The 15,582-nt window shown below is 46.3% G+C and overlaps 1 protein-coding gene across 3 annotated transcripts in view; it reads right to left on the bottom strand.

The window, feature by feature from the left end:
* LOC139746517 (uncharacterized) overlaps nucleotides 1-15,582 on the bottom strand; it is an 867,914-nt gene that overhangs the window by 13,624 nt on the left and 838,708 nt on the right. For all 3 annotated transcript variants that reach the window (XM_071657834.1, XM_071657832.1, XM_071657833.1), the window contains 6 exons: nucleotides 10,468-10,673; nucleotides 9,208-10,119; nucleotides 8,784-8,848; nucleotides 7,665-7,881; nucleotides 6,880-7,028; nucleotides 5,822-5,932 (listed from right to left, as the gene is read on the bottom strand). In XM_071657834.1, the coding sequence (XP_071513935.1) occupies nucleotides 5,822-5,932; nucleotides 6,880-7,028; nucleotides 7,665-7,881; nucleotides 8,784-8,848; nucleotides 9,208-10,119; nucleotides 10,468-10,673 (1,660 nt within the window). The remainder of the gene's footprint in view (nucleotides 1-5,821; nucleotides 5,933-6,879; nucleotides 7,029-7,664; nucleotides 7,882-8,783; nucleotides 8,849-9,207; nucleotides 10,120-10,467; nucleotides 10,674-15,582) is intronic.

Here is a 15,582-nt window from a genome sequence, read left to right as displayed (position 1 = left end):
TTACTGGCACGAAGGGAGGAGGGCGGAGGGAAATGGGAGAGAATGGTGATGAACAAGCCACTGGGGAATGTTGAATACCAGTATTTTCCCCTCCATACAAACGTTCATATATCAAAGGTTCATAAGGTCGAACATGTTCAGGGGGGGATATGAAAAGGCGGTGTGGATCAGAGGAAGGTGTCATATTCACTTCCAGTGGGAACCAGTCGCCAAAAACACTTTTACGGGATAGAGTACCCCGGTCTACGGAGTTTAAGTAATGTGCAAGCAACTTGCTGGACAGTTGCGACAAGGAGTTTGCCTGGAAAAGTGAGAGAGAGAGAGAGAGAGAGAGAGAGAGAGAGAGAGAGAGAGAGAGAGAGAGAGAGAGAGAGAGATGGAGTTACGGTGGCAACAGCGAACACTCTAGAAGGGTGAGGAAGAAGGGAAGGTGAGCAAGTTATTATGGGAAAGAAAACGGAATGAGGGCAAAAAGGCCGATAATATATGGGATAAAAATTGAAAAAAAAAAGAAAAAAAAATCAGATGCCTTCCTATGTCTTGGAAGGCAAATGAAGACAAAGTTAAACTTAAAAGAAAAAGAAAGAAAATCAGTTACTTACTTAGATTTACGTCGACAACCAAAGACAATATAACTCATGGATGACATTGACACTGGCTTAATCTCATGATGACACACTGGCTTAATCTCATGATGACACACTGGTTTAATCTCATGATGACACTGACACTGGCTTAATCTCATGATGACACACTGGTTTAATATATATTTCTCCATCGGATACATAAACATCTTTTTGATTAGAATTATGTAAAGATTTACGCAAAATTGAAACAATAATCACATATTTCCAAGCAGTTTATAACCTATGATAGGAATAATATTCGTGAAGTAAAGAATAAGTAATAACATTTATTACAGTTCTCAAAAGAGACATCCGGGTCCACAGTGTTAGTCTGATAAATCGTTTATAAGAATACAGGTGTGTGTGTGTGTGTGTGTGTGTGTGTGTGTGTGTGTGTGTGTGTGTGTGTGCTAAGACCTGTGACCTAATAAACATCTAGATTACACGTATTGTCAAAAAAACGATGATAGGTAAATGTGATAATACACAATAACTTATGCCAATATAAACTAGAGTGATTAAGGTAAATGATATATATATATACATATACATATATATATATATATATATATATATATATATATATATATATATATATATATATATATATATATATATTAGTTAAGGTAACTAATATATAGGTAACAGTATATTAATTTGGTGAGGGACAGAGTGGGAGGGCAGAGACTAAGCCCCCAAAATATAACTAGGTAAAGTTGATATGCATTAACGTGCAACTAAGGAAGGCACCAGGAGAAGCCAGGTGTGATAACTAGGAGAGAGGAGATTTGGTAACAAAATAAGCTGGTGGAAGAGGGATGGGCAAATCAAGGCTACAGTGCACTTGAAGCAAGACAGGCCAGGTTGAAAATCATAAAAAAGCTTAAGCTGTTCTCGGTGCGTGACGGCCTGGCAAACACAGCATGGCGCATTTAGATAAGCCCAAAGACATCTGATTGAGGGATATGAGGTTATAAGAGTGTAAAAAAAAAAAAAAGAACTTCAGAAAATGGTTCTCATTGGTAACAACAAGCTTTGAACTGAGTACACAAGGTGTAGTAGATAAAGGTAGCATAAAATGGAACACAAAATACTAATATATTACCAAGAGTGAACAGTAAAATAGTTCGTGTTACTTACCTCGGTGCAAGCAAGCCAGACCATGAAGATAGACAGAAAAACATGCAAATTAAAATACTTCGAGTGGATAGGAGACATGATACATATTTAACCACACTGTGTGTGTGTGTGTGAGAGAGAGAGAGAGATATCTCTCTCAGCTGTATTTGGATAGGCCTGTGAGAGACGTATCTCTCAGCTGTATCTTTGGACAGGCGGAAACTCGAATCATGATTTGGGCCGGCAAATATCAATACAAGTGTGTACATGTGAACATAAGCATATGTGTGTGTGTGTGTGTGTGTGTGTGTGTGTGTGTGTGTGCGTGTGTGTGTGTGTGTGTGTAAGTGTTTGCGTGGAATAAGGAGAGACTTGTGCACTGATGCTTCTCCGTCTTTTAACTGGGGGTGAAAGGGAATTGTCGAATTACAGAGGTGTAAGTCTGTTGAGCATACCTGGTAAGTTGTGTGGGAGAGTGGTGATTGAGATGGTAGTGTTGGAGGATGTGTGGATCAGGTATTTGCCCTGAAGAATCTACGTGAGAAATGACCCAGAGAAAGAGAAAGATTTGTATGCGTGGCATTTAGGAATCTGAAGAAAGTGTATGGTTGGGATGATAAAAATGCCTTGTGGAGGGTGTTACGAATATGTGGTGTAGGAGGAAAGGTGCTAGAGACACTGAGGAGTTTCTAAGAGTAACGTGTGCGTGCGAGTAGGAAGAGAGGAGGGTATGTTGTTCCGGGTGAAGGTGGGGCCTGCGGCAAGGGCATGTGATGTCCCCATGGCTATTTAATCTGTATACGGATGGGGTGGCGAGGGAGGTAAATGGAAGTCTTGGAGAGAGGGGCAGTTTTGCGGTTTGAGAGGAGAAACTAGAGAGGTAATGTACAGAGAGAAGGAAGGTCATGAATTTCAGCAATGAAGGGAGAAAGGATGATTGAAATGTGAGTTAGAGGCACTGGAGTGGTGCAGGTACTTGGGAGGGGACATTTCAGCGAATAGAACCATCGGAGCAGAAGTGAGTGCATTGAGGATCACTATCTGTTAAGGCAAAATTGGGTATGTTTGACGGCATAGTAGTGCCAACGGTGTTGTATGGGTGCGAGGCGTTTGCCCAAGATGAAAAATAAAAGGGGAGCGGGGGAAGAGTGTGGCTGCGTTGGAATTGAAATCCTTAAGGGGAACATGAGGCGTAATGAAGGTTGATAAGGTAAAAAAAAAAAAAAAATGATGAGGTAAAAGTATTCGGGGGTATCTGAATATGTGAGGTTCGGTGTGAGTCGTGCATGAGTAAAAGTGAACTGGTTGAACCAAGGCATCAAGAATCGAGTTTCCTCCACCTAAAAATCTTTCCAGTGAGGCCACGGGGGGGGAAAAGTCCAACATTATGTGCGGACAACCGAAGCCATGCAGAGGGGAGAGGTGCGCTGGCGAAGGTCATGGGCGCATAACGCGCCACAGCAACTCTCGACCGTAAAGCTGAAGGCAATATTCTTTTTTTTTTTTTTAGAAAACTTTCTGACAGAAGGCAAACGTAATTCGAGAGACGTGGCAACATAAAGCAGTTTCATAATACGGTAAATGAATAGAGAAGATTGCTACTGGTGATGGACGAGGATTGGGGAAAAGTATGGGCACGGTGGAAAACACTGCAAGTGTCTTGCTAATCACCTGAAGAAATGTAATCAGATAATGAAAAGTAATCACCTGAAGAAATGTAATTAGACAATGAAACGTAATCACCTGAAGAAATGTAATCAGATAATGAAAAGTAATCACCTGAAGAAATGTAATTAGACAATGAAACGTAATCACCTGAAGAAATGTAATTAGACAATGAAACGTAATCACCTGAAGAAATGTAATCAGATAATGAAAAGTAATCACCTGAAGAAATGTAATCAGATAATGAAAAATAATCACCTGAAGAAATGTAATTAGACAATGAAACGTAATCACCTGAAGAAATGTAATCAGATAATGAAAAATAATCACCTGAAGAAATGTAATTAGATCATGAAAAATAATCACCTGAAGAAATGTAATCAGATAATGAAAAATAATCACCTGAAGAAATGTAATCACATAATGAAAAGTAAAGGCAACTCAGGGTCATTATATATTTTGAAGGATTTAAGTATGTGCATTCTATATCAAAATATTCCAAAGGATTCTGTTACTGGATTGGGCATAATGTCCACACTATTCAACGTCTTCCGTGATGTATTTTCAAGATACACCACACTTACCGAAGGAGTTTGGCAAAAGGGGGGTATGGTGGGGTGGTCGTATATGGCTACCAGTGCTGAAAGAATTTATATATCAATTTCCTCATCCAATTCTTATAACACTCGAGGACTCTGGCATTGGATGAGGAGCCTAGCGAATATCATCTGTCATGCACAGGGAATCATGGCAGTCATGAACAGGATCATGTGAAAAATTTCTTTTTTTCAATTTCTTCTTAGAATGAGATAGTTGAAAAGAAAAAAATAGATAATCCTTAAAAAGAAAGGTAATTCAGAAATAAGATGGTAATGTTATACGCAGAGTTTTACCTAACAGGTAAAGAAATATATCTTAGATAGTGACAAGATAGATGTGACAGATATCGAACAAGTCCTCGAGAAAGGTCTCGAGACAAGGGAAGATGAACATCTAGGGCAAGGAGTGAGTTCAGGGAGCTGTGATAACGTTAAGGGAAAAATCTGAAAACACTAATGAGAAAGTACAGGAAAATATAAATCAATAAAATCAAAATTCAGTTGAAGGATTTAGATGGAATCAAAACAGGTTCAAGAAAAGTCATCTTGCAAGTCCAGGCATTAAATCAAGTTCAGTGAGACATAGAACGAATCAAGTTCAGTGAGACATAGAAGGAATCAACTTCAGTGAGACAGAATAAATCAAGTTCAGTGAGACCTAGAATAAATCAAGTTCAGTGAGACCTAGAATAAATCAAATTCAGTGAGACATAGAATTAATCAAGTTCAGTGAGACACAGAATAAATCAATTTCAGTGAGACACAGAATAAATCAAGTTCAGTGAGACATAGAATAAATCAAGTTCAGTGAGACATAGAATAAATCAAGCTCAGTGAGACAGAATAAATGGAACTGTTTTTACAGAGAAATATCTAGGAAAATACATGAGTTTGTGAGTAGCATTTCTGGATCTATAGAAGTCATATGATGGGGATGAAAGAGATGCTTTGTGGAAGGTTAGGTTTATGGAGAGTCGACAGAACGTGGAGGCGAGTCGGGTATAGAGTTCGTGGAACGTAGAGAAAATGTAATTATGACTCTCCTGGGAGAGTCACAATGGACTGAAGATGAGTTTACACAAAAAAAAAGTTCTCCAGGTCAGTCAGGGGAAGACGAGTCGTGTAGAGTCAACCAGAGGAAAACGAGTCGTGTAGAGTCAACCAGAGGAAGACGAGTCGTGTAGAGTCAACCAGGGGAAGACGAGCCGTGTAGAGTCAACCAGAGGAAGGCGAGTCTTGTAGAGTCAACCAGAGGAAGGCGAGTCGTGTTGAGTCAACCAGAGGAAGGCGAGTCGTGTAGAGTCAACCAGAGGAAGACGAGTCGTGTAGAGTCAACCAAGAGGAAGACGAGTCGTGTAGAGTCAACCATAGGAAGACGAGTCGTGTAGAGTCAACCAGGGGAAGACGAGTCGTGTAGAGTCAACCATAGGAAGACGAGTCGTGTAGAGTCAACCAAGAGGAAGACGAGTCGTGTAGAGTCAACCATAGGAAGACGAGTCGTGTAGAGTCAACCAAGAGGAAGACGAGTCGTGTAGAGTCAATCAGATAACCTCAACACGAGGGAAAGGGGACTCACAAGAGCTTAAAAATTACAACAGTATAATACCATATAAGTCCACAGGGCTTGGAACTAACCTCAAGTGAGAAACAGCACACGGATCAAAGAGCTTGAGGGGGGAAAAGAGAGAGAGAGAGAGAGAGAGAGAGAGAGAGAGAGAGAGAGAGAGAGAGAGAGAGAGAGAGAGAGAGAGAGAGAGAGAGAGAGAGAGAGGGAGGTGGGAGGGCGGGCGCCAGCCCCTCTTGTTGCCTTACCTTCTCTCTACGCTGCTTGACGAAGGGGCTGATGTAGGTCTCCGGGTTGACGGCCAGCTGGGCGATGATGATGAAGTTCTCTCCTATGTGGTGCTTGGTGGTCAGCGTGCACTGATGGGAGAGGAGGAGGAGGCGAGGCGAGGGTTAATGGTGGCCGTTAGACAGCGCGTATGCTTATGAGGGAGAGAGAGAGAGAGAGAGAGAGAGAGAGAGAGAGAGAGAGAGAGAGAGAGAGAGAGAGAGAGAGAGAGAGACTGGTGGCCGTGTGGCCTTGGACAGCGCTAGATAGATAGATAGAGATAAATAGATCATAGATAGATGGAGATGGAAATATATATATATATATATATATATATATATATATATATATATATATATATATATATATATATAATATGTATATATATATATATATATATATATATATATATATATATATATATATATATATATATATAATATGTATATATATATATATATATATATATATATATATATATATATATATATATATATATATATATATATATATATATATAGAGAGAGAGAGAGAGAGAGAGAGAGAGTCTTTACAATTTTGTGTTAATTTCGCAAAATTTTTTAGTTTTATTTGCCATTTATTTGAGACAAGAGCAAAAAGAAGTATCATACACTGCATATATATATATATATATATATATATATATATATATATATATATATATATATATATATATATATATATATATCATTCATATACATTCCTTTCAAGAAAGGCTCCTTGGGGCCACTTACCCCAAACAGCTCCCCCCCCACCTCACCACGTACAGGGACTACACTCAGTAGCAGGGGAAGGACGGCCTCCTGTGAAACAAGAAGTCCTTTGACGAGACTTGGTGTACCCTCTCTGGCGTCAGACTGACGGTACCACAGCCTCGCCAAAAGGCGACTTTTTTCCACCCCTCCTTCGCGGTGTCTTAACCCCGAAGGAGGCGTGAGTCTGGTGGTAGCGGCTTTTATACATGTGTATAAGCGTCTCTCTCTCCCTCCTGCCACCACACCACCACGTCACGTCTCACCTTGAAACCGTAGTCCCTGATGAGGACGGCTTCCAGGACCTGCACGGCCTCCAGCTCGTTGGTCTCCGTGTGGGGACGAAGGATCTCCATCTCCCCCCTGCTGTAGCCCAGGAAGAGGTAGATGCCGGGGGGCAGGGTGTAGTACGAGTCTGCGCCACGCGAGGGGAGAAAAGTTACTGGAGGCCATGACACACACACACACACACACACACACACACACACACACACACACACACACACACACTTTCACAGTGGAAAATCTGCAGACTGAGATGCATCTCCGAACTGTGGAAACTACATGATAAACTGGCCCCCCCCTTTTCCCTTCCCCCAGTTGAACTTTAAGCCTCTCGAATAACATGTATGTTCGTATAACACGATCATTAATCATAGCTACAACCAACAAAGTGTGTCTGAATGGTGTCAAGGTGTGACGTGAGCTTTACCAACAGAACAAGAGGGGAGAGATGAGGTTGTATTACGAACGCTGAGGTAATGGGTACAAGTGCTGGTCAGGGTAGGAATCAGGTGTTGAGGATTCCCTCTAAGTATAGCTTGGTGATGTTGTTGGAACGATGGAGATGAGGGTGTGGTATGCCTCATCCCCTTCCCATGTGCATAAGTGTAGAGAGGGTTTTTGGAAGACGTAACGTATAATCGAAGTATAGGAATCGCGATCTCTTGTATGAATTGTATATCATACTACTCCTGCAATACTCTCTCTCGCTCTCTCTCTCTCTCTCTCTCTCTCTCTCTCTCTCTCTCTCTCTCTCCTCCGGACTCACCAGGGTTGGGTTTCTGACAGATGAAGTTGCCGCTGTAGCAGATGCACTCTCCCCTGTAGGCCAGGTAATAAGGCGCAGCGTGAGGGTACAGGGCCTGGGTCGTGTTGCATGACTTGCTGTCTATGCAGGTGAGGGTGATGCAGGAGGCCTCCGGCTCCTTGCCCCTGTTGACGGCCTTGCAGTGGCAGAGTTCAGAGCAGTCCGAGTCCTTGTAGAGCTGCAGGGAGAGATACAGAGCTGCAGGGAGAGATATACAGAGAGAGATTGGGACAGGAATGTTGGATGGTGTGATGGACGGAATGGTACTATTGGCTGAAGGGGAGGATTTCGGTGACGTGTGTGATTTATATACTCGTGTTGATCTGGACTCGGTATATATATATATATATATATATATATATATATATATATATATATATATATATATATATATATATATATATATATCATACCTTGTGTTTGCTCCTCGAGAGGAAGGATGAGCACCTGGATTGGATGTAGGCCAACGGCCACGCCCAAGATTTCGAACCTATACGAGTCCGACCCCGGGCTGACCAGTGGTGGCTGATGATCAATAACAATAACCACTACGCCACCGAGGCCTGTGTGTGTGTGTGTGTGTGTGTGTGTGTGTGTGTGTGTGTGTGTGATTGCTATTCATGTGTTATGGGGAGGGAGTTTTACGGGGAGCATAACCACTGGTACGATGGCGTCTTTCAGACTGACTAACTCCTACCAGAAGGATGAAGGGAAAAGCTATGTGAAAACATCCATCCATCATGTGACTATATTACCTGTATGACATACCATCAAGTTCAAGTTACCGTTTTCTACACGACGGAGCGTTGTATGGCAAAATAGTACAACCTATATTCCGTATTTTTCCTCTGCTGACGACACAGCGACCCGCCCACTCACTGGGTTTCCAGTGGTGCCACACGGCTATGGAAAGATGACACGGGGGCACCGGGGTGATTCCTGATGGCCCAGTCGCATCTACAACATTCGAGTCATCGCTGTCTGATCGGGGCAAGGATGGACTCGCAAAACAAGGTCATCCTCGTGTGTCGTGGAGGAGGAGGAGGAGGAGGAGAAAGGTTGACGCGACAGACTACTCACCCGTTTGGCGCTGCCCTCTGGGATGTTGAGCGTCATCATGTCCCCGTCCTTTATGAAGCACGACCCTGCAGTGAGGGAGGGAAGGAGGAAGGAAGCAACGGCTCAGTAAACATCTCCACAATGGATTGTACGTAGTTATCAGTCAGCAACGATATCTCAGTCCAACAGTCTCCGCCATAAGTTTATAGAGGAGCCAGAGAGTAATCAGGGTGTGTGTGTGTGTGTGTGTAGGGGTGTCTGGAATTATCATACGGGGGATGGAGGTGTCTGTAACTATGACACGGGGGGTGGGATGGGAGGAGGAGTCTGTAACTATCACACGGGAATGGCGAGAGACGAGGTAGTGTTTTAGTCAAGTTAGGGAGCTCGGGGGACGTGTAGTTATCTGTTGGGGAGGGGGACTTGAGGCGGAGGGCATACTTACGCTGAGGCGTGGTCGTGGTGGCGAGGGACGTGGTGGTGGTGATGAAGGCGACCGACGTGGGCGGAGGGGGCGGAGTGGGCGTGACCGCGACGTAGATGGGCGGGGTCTTGTGGCCGTAAGGAGGCTGCTGTCCCTCTGGCTCCACGATGTCCTCCTCGGAGAGGTCTGGCTGGTGGTAGGTTCCTCCTCGCCCGTGGCTCCAGCCTTCCCCACCTGGCCAACCTATGCGCGGGCCACCCGAGTGGTCCCTGCCAGGCACCATCTCACCGTCCGGGCCCGGCTCCCTGAGGGTGATGGCTGTCCCCCGGTGGCCCAGGGTCTCTACATGCCCTCGGAACCACTGCCGGCCCACGCCCTGGTCTGGGCCGTAGGCATCCACGTCGGTGCGGTCTGGACCGGCGGCGGTCAAGCTAGTAGGCCGGTTGCGGGCCGACCACTCGTTGGGGACTGAGGACTCGAGGAGTCCCCCTCCTTTCCGAAGGCCGTTGCGTTCCCTGCCGATGCCACTCCCGCGGTTCAAGAACCTGTCCCCCTTCGGCTTCCCCTCCGACGAGTAGACGAGGATGTTGTTGTTGCCCCCGTTACGGCTGAAGGTCCTGCGCACCGAGCCCTCCCGGCCCCTGTTGTTCAGGGTTATCCCCGGCTGCCGTCTGGTGCTCCAGATGGACGAGCGGTCGATGCCGTACGTCTCGGAGGAGCCGGGCCGCATCAGGTCGGGTTCTTGAGGGGTGTAGCGGATTGAGCCGTAGACACCCCCAGGCGGGTGCAGGTAGTCGGGGTCGGGCGTGTGCTGGACGAAGGGCGTGCGTGGCGTGGGCGTGGTCTGGGCGGGGGTCATGCTTCGGAAAACCTCGTCCAGTTCCTCAGTAGCGCCGCTGTTGATCTCCTCTTGTAACTTCAGGTGAGATTCGACTTGAGTGAAGGGAAGAAAAAACGAAGTATGAATTAGCATATGTGTTAACAGCAGGTACTCACCAACCATATATATATACATATATATACATATACACTATAATGGCAATGAAAATGGGAGGGAAAAAAGTGTCATATGCAACGACAGGCACAAGAGACAGGGTAATGATGACCTGCCGGGAACAGTGAACATGGAACCGTGAGGAATGAACCACCACTACACACTGACACGACGTGGTGTCGACCCAACCATCACAGTCGCTGCGTTCGGACTAGATCACTTCAGTGCTACAGGACTGATGGTAACGTTGAGCGTGACTGAACTTCGTTGAGCGTGACTGAACTTACTGACGCAAGGGTTGGACCACAGGAGTTTCTGCCACGTGTAACAGTCGTGTTGATGGAGGAAGTCCGTCCCCTTGCAGACGCAGGTGGCGTGGAGCTCCGTGCCCAGGATGTTCATGACGGCCTGCTGGCAGTTCCTGTGGGTGTCCGAACATCTGCCCGTCATGGCGTCCGCCGCGCACTTCTGCTCGTACTCTTGTAGCTTTTTCCTGCGGGTTACGAAGGAAAGAAAGAGGGGGAAGCTGAGGAACACGCAATGCTGTTTTCTGAATGGATCTGACTCGGGACGTGAGTCTCTCATACATGCTGAAGGTCATTAACCTTTCAAGCTGTGGTGACATTCTCAGCCTGGACACAGACACACACACACACACCCACCCACACACACACAGAGCACATCCCACTCCTGCAACTCCACCTCCCAAAGCCAGGCCCCCCTTGTCATAGCCCCTCTGCAAATCTCACTGGCCCGTCTCCCTGTCAGAGTGCGACTCGTCAGATGAACACATGGTTTTATCACCGTCGCAATATGTGTGTCTGTGTATGTGTACCATGTCTTTATTCCTTATATGTGTGTGTGTGTATGTATGCATGTACACGCACACACCTCAGGCTAAGGCAGGTACCTATTCATCGACCAGCCTCGAGGGAAGGATGAACACCTGGGTTGGGTGTGGGCCCAACTGCCACGCCCCATGAGGGGTCGGACCCGTCGCTGGTCGGTGTGTGTGTGTGTGTGTGTGTGGTTGCTGATGAACGTATACCTGGCTCAGGCCAGGGTGATTAGTCCAATGATCCTGAACGCGAGGGAGCTTTAAACCCTGTAGCGCAGGGAGACTAAGGGAGATGCGATCTATGGTCTCGGAGGATAGTTTGCGGGAAGGTATGGCAGATAAAGTAGACGAGAAGGTGCCTACACGAGGGTGATGAAGAGGACAGGGAGCTAGAGGAGGCCTTGGCCAGACGCTAGTGGGCAGTAAATGGCCTCTGAACCATGATATGGACGGTCTTAAAAAAAAAAAGGGGGGGCCAAGGAGGCCATTTTTATACGAGGATTATGAAGGCACTGGAAGCCTCCGGAACCTACGCAAGGCAGTAATGGAATACAAATGGCCCCGTAACAGCGACAAAATTGTAGGGTCAGGGAGGGGCGGATGCAAATATTTGGATGCCAGGAGCCTGCGAACGGCAGAACGAGAGAACCACGCGAGACTCTCAGGAGGGTGGAGTGCAGGAGGAGGGCGGCCGCCTCGCGTAATCACATTACCAGACGTAACAGATGGAATTCTTACCGAGTCTCACAGGAGGTAAGGGGAGGGTAGGGCGTCGTGGGGAACAGGAGGTACGGGGAGGGTAGGGGAAGAAAACAGGATACGAGGGGGTGGGAAATGTTTGCTAAGGAGAGTAGGAGAGGTATATAGACAAGGAAGATATTGCTTTTTATTTCTTTTAAAGAAAAGGGAGATAAGGAAAGGAGATATGATCAGTGAGAAGGAGAGATGGATTGATAGATTAATAAAGACAGATAGGTAGAAAGAGATAATTCAACTGGCTGATTTAAGGAAAAAGACATATTTCATCAGCTGGTTTAAAGTAAAAGACATAGTTCAATAGTTAGTTTAAAGAAAAAGACGTTATCTCACTGGCTGGCTTAACGGGACAAAACGGAATGAAATCAAACAACTGAATATTTCACAAGTAATGAGGCAAAATGCAATTCTCTGTGATGAATACAGCACGAACTACATCAATCATGGAGGATACAAAATGAATCTCAAAATTCGTAATCACTCCGAAGGCGGCGGGTGTGAGAACAGGTAAAACAAATGTCAGGTTTTTTTTATCTATTTCTTCTGGGTGATCAAGGCGGTCGAAAACGTTACACATGGGACTTTATCCGGATAGCAGCGGCACAGAGATTAGAGACACACGATTAACCCACCATCAGAAAGGAAGGACAAGATGATGCGTGAAGTGAAACCCGGAACGTGAAAGTGAATATGATAGAAATGGGATGATGAAGATCTCAACTTCATCGTTCGATAACTATTTTCTCCCTTATTCACGCAATCTTTCCTCCCTCGGTGAGTAAGAGCCGTCATCCCACTCACACGTATCATCATCACTCATCCTTTGATGAGTATCTACTGGAACAGACCAACTTAATGTCGTGTTATGGAGCTGGAGTGAACTGGAACTGTTGGTAGAATTACAGCAAGGGAAGGCACAGAAGCTGTGGTGCTGTTTGCGAGGCTGGCCTGGTAGCTGTGGTGCTGTGCACCTGGCTGGCTGGCCCAGCTGCAGCTGTGGTGCTGTACACCAAGCTGGCCCAGCTGCAGCTGTGGTGCTGTACACCAGGCTGGCCTAGCTGCAGCTGTGGTGCTGTGCACCAGGCTGGCCCAGCTGCAGCTGTGGTGATGTGCACCAGGCTGGCCCAGCTGCAGCTGTGGTGCTGTGCACCAGGCTGGCCCAGCTGCAGCTGGGGTGCTGTACACCAGGCTGGCTGGCCCAGCATTAAAAAAGAGAGACCCTTAAAGAATAATAAAAAAAACCCTAATGAATTCCTGGTCCTTCTCTCGTTCATGCATACGATGGTGTGGTGGCCCGAAGATGGGATCGTAACTTCTATCTGGTCCGAGAGGATGGTCTTTACCGCTTAACAAGAAGGCCACACCTCCACCCATCCCCTGTCCATATATTACACCCAGTCCCTCCCTCCTCCACCCATCCCCTGTCCATATATTACACCCAGTCCCTCACTCCTTCTTCCTTCCCTCACCCCCTCCCCCTTTCGCCTATATATCACACCTAACCCCTCCTTCCTCCACCTTCCTATATATCATATCTGGAACCCCCCCCCCCCCCAACAACCTTACCCCTCCCCACGTCCCGTATATCACCCCAAATCCTATAGCAGCGTCAACATTTTATTTCGAACGAAGGCCTCCCGTCCGTCTGTGACACACGGGAGAGGGGGGGGGAAGGGCAGTAAGTGGAGGGGAAGGAGTGGGCGAAGGGGAAAGGTGAGTAGGGCAGGTGAGGGTGAGGGGAACATGTGAGGGAGAGAGAGAGAGAGAGAGAGAGAGAGAGAGAGAGAGAGAGAGAGAGAGAGAGAGAGAGAGAGAGAGAGAGAGAGAGAGATGTAATGGTGACACAACGAAGGCGGAATCCGGTGACACCTCTCTCTCTCTCTCTCTCTCTCTCTCTCTCTCTCTCTCTCTCTCTCTCTCTATATATATATATATATATATATATATATATATATGTATGTATCGCAGCGTCTGACCTCCTGGGCCTCTGTTCGGGAGTGAAAATAGCATTAATATTGAATATTCATAACATCGCTTATGATATTCGTGATTCGTCTCCCGAGGCATACTGACCGACACAGAGGTATTGAGGATCACTCAACCCATCTCTGTGGCTGGGTTGCTTGTGACTCTGTTGCTGTGAGTGCTGAATCATGCCCTCCAAACTCACGATATTTAATACACGTTCAGATATTTGGGTATCTAGATATTCCCCTCTGGAGTGAAGATTAGCCTGGCGATGGCTAAGTGAAAAACGAGATATCCTTTTTTTGGGGGGGGGGGTTTTTGTTTCTAGATAAACCTCATTGATAAAAAGGTAGAGAGGGATGGATATTGACCTGTATTGGGTCAAAAGTGTGAGGAATGAGGGAGAGACGAGGAAGGAAGCGATGAGACGTAAGAGACAAGGTGAGATAAGGGAGATAACAGAGGAAAAAAAAAAAAAACGAAAGTTCAAGGGATGACGGATATTGGGATCAACGGCAGGTGAAGATAAAGAGATTTTAAGAGATGTAGGAGGTTAATGGTTGTGTCAGACACAGTTCCTGATGATAACCATTATCGTGCATCCTATTGTGATCATGACCAAACACCCCTCTCTCCCTTCCTTCCTTCCTTCTCCTCCTAACGTGCGTCCTCGACCCCTTTGGCCAGACCCCGATGGTGTCCTTCGTACCCTTCCCTCGACCATCGGCCGGACCAAAAGGGAGTCCTCCGTACGTACACAGGCACCTCGCCGGACTCCGCCTCCTCTCGTGGATCCGCCCCGGGTGAAATGACTCCAAAGGAGTCCATCCTTTCCCTGCTCATGACTGGAGAGCAGCCTTGAGACTGCAGGACTCCGATGGAATTGCTTGCCAGTGTGGGGTGTAGCGCGGCACGAAAGCCACCGCGGCACGGCAGACACTGCAAACTCGATGGACACAAGGCCAGATCATATTCATGTGTTGAATACTTCCCCCTGGAATGTTGTCATTATGAATAATGAAAAAAAAGAAAAGAAGAGAGAAAGAAAATGGACTGAATGATATTATACAATCTGGTGGGACGGGAAGGGGAGGGCGAGGAAGTCACATGAAGTGTAAATGTAAATTGCCTGGGCAGCGCTGAACATACCTGTCCTCAGCAAATCACTATCAATTACAGAGAACCCACGGGCTGATGATAGCATCTCAGGGCGGTAGGGGGGAGAGAGAGAGAGAGAGAGGTCCACTGGCTCTCAGTGCTTGTTAACATTCCACCACTGCGACGCGTAATGTCGTGCTGCTGGGGCCCGACACGTGATTATATCATGCTTTGGGAGGAATTATTGTGATGAGAAAAACGTACTTAACTGTGTCTGGGGAGAGGGAGGGTCGCGATTTCTCCCAGCGACTGTCACTGTGCGTGGTAAAGTCCAGTGCTCTGGCATTGTCCATGACAGGTATATATATATATATATATATATATATATATATATATATATATATATATATATATATATATATATATATATATATATGGGGTATATTCAGTCTAGGATTAAGCCTGAGTCTTCCTGAAGGAGGAGATGTGAGAGAAGGTCTTACAAGGTGCGGTAAGAGCGGTGGCTGGAGTAAGGGGGATGAACTATAGGGACAAGGAGGAGGAGGAGGATGGAAGCCCTCCAACGGCTGACATCACTGGGAAGGAGATTAACTCTTTATGCAGGACAGGACGGGCCCCCCTCCAGCACCACCACGCCGCCGACCCTCAGCACCATGATACGAAGACCTTGAGCACGACGGTACGGGCCATGAGCACGACGGTACGGGCCTTGAGCACGACG

This window comes from Panulirus ornatus, chromosome 65 (genome assembly GCF_036320965.1).
Source record: "Panulirus ornatus isolate Po-2019 chromosome 65, ASM3632096v1, whole genome shotgun sequence".
Classification (NCBI taxonomy): Eukaryota; Metazoa; Arthropoda; class Malacostraca; order Decapoda; family Palinuridae; genus Panulirus; species Panulirus ornatus.
The sequence above is the reverse complement of the archived record's forward strand: the minus strand, read 5'-3'. Positions and strand labels throughout refer to the sequence as shown.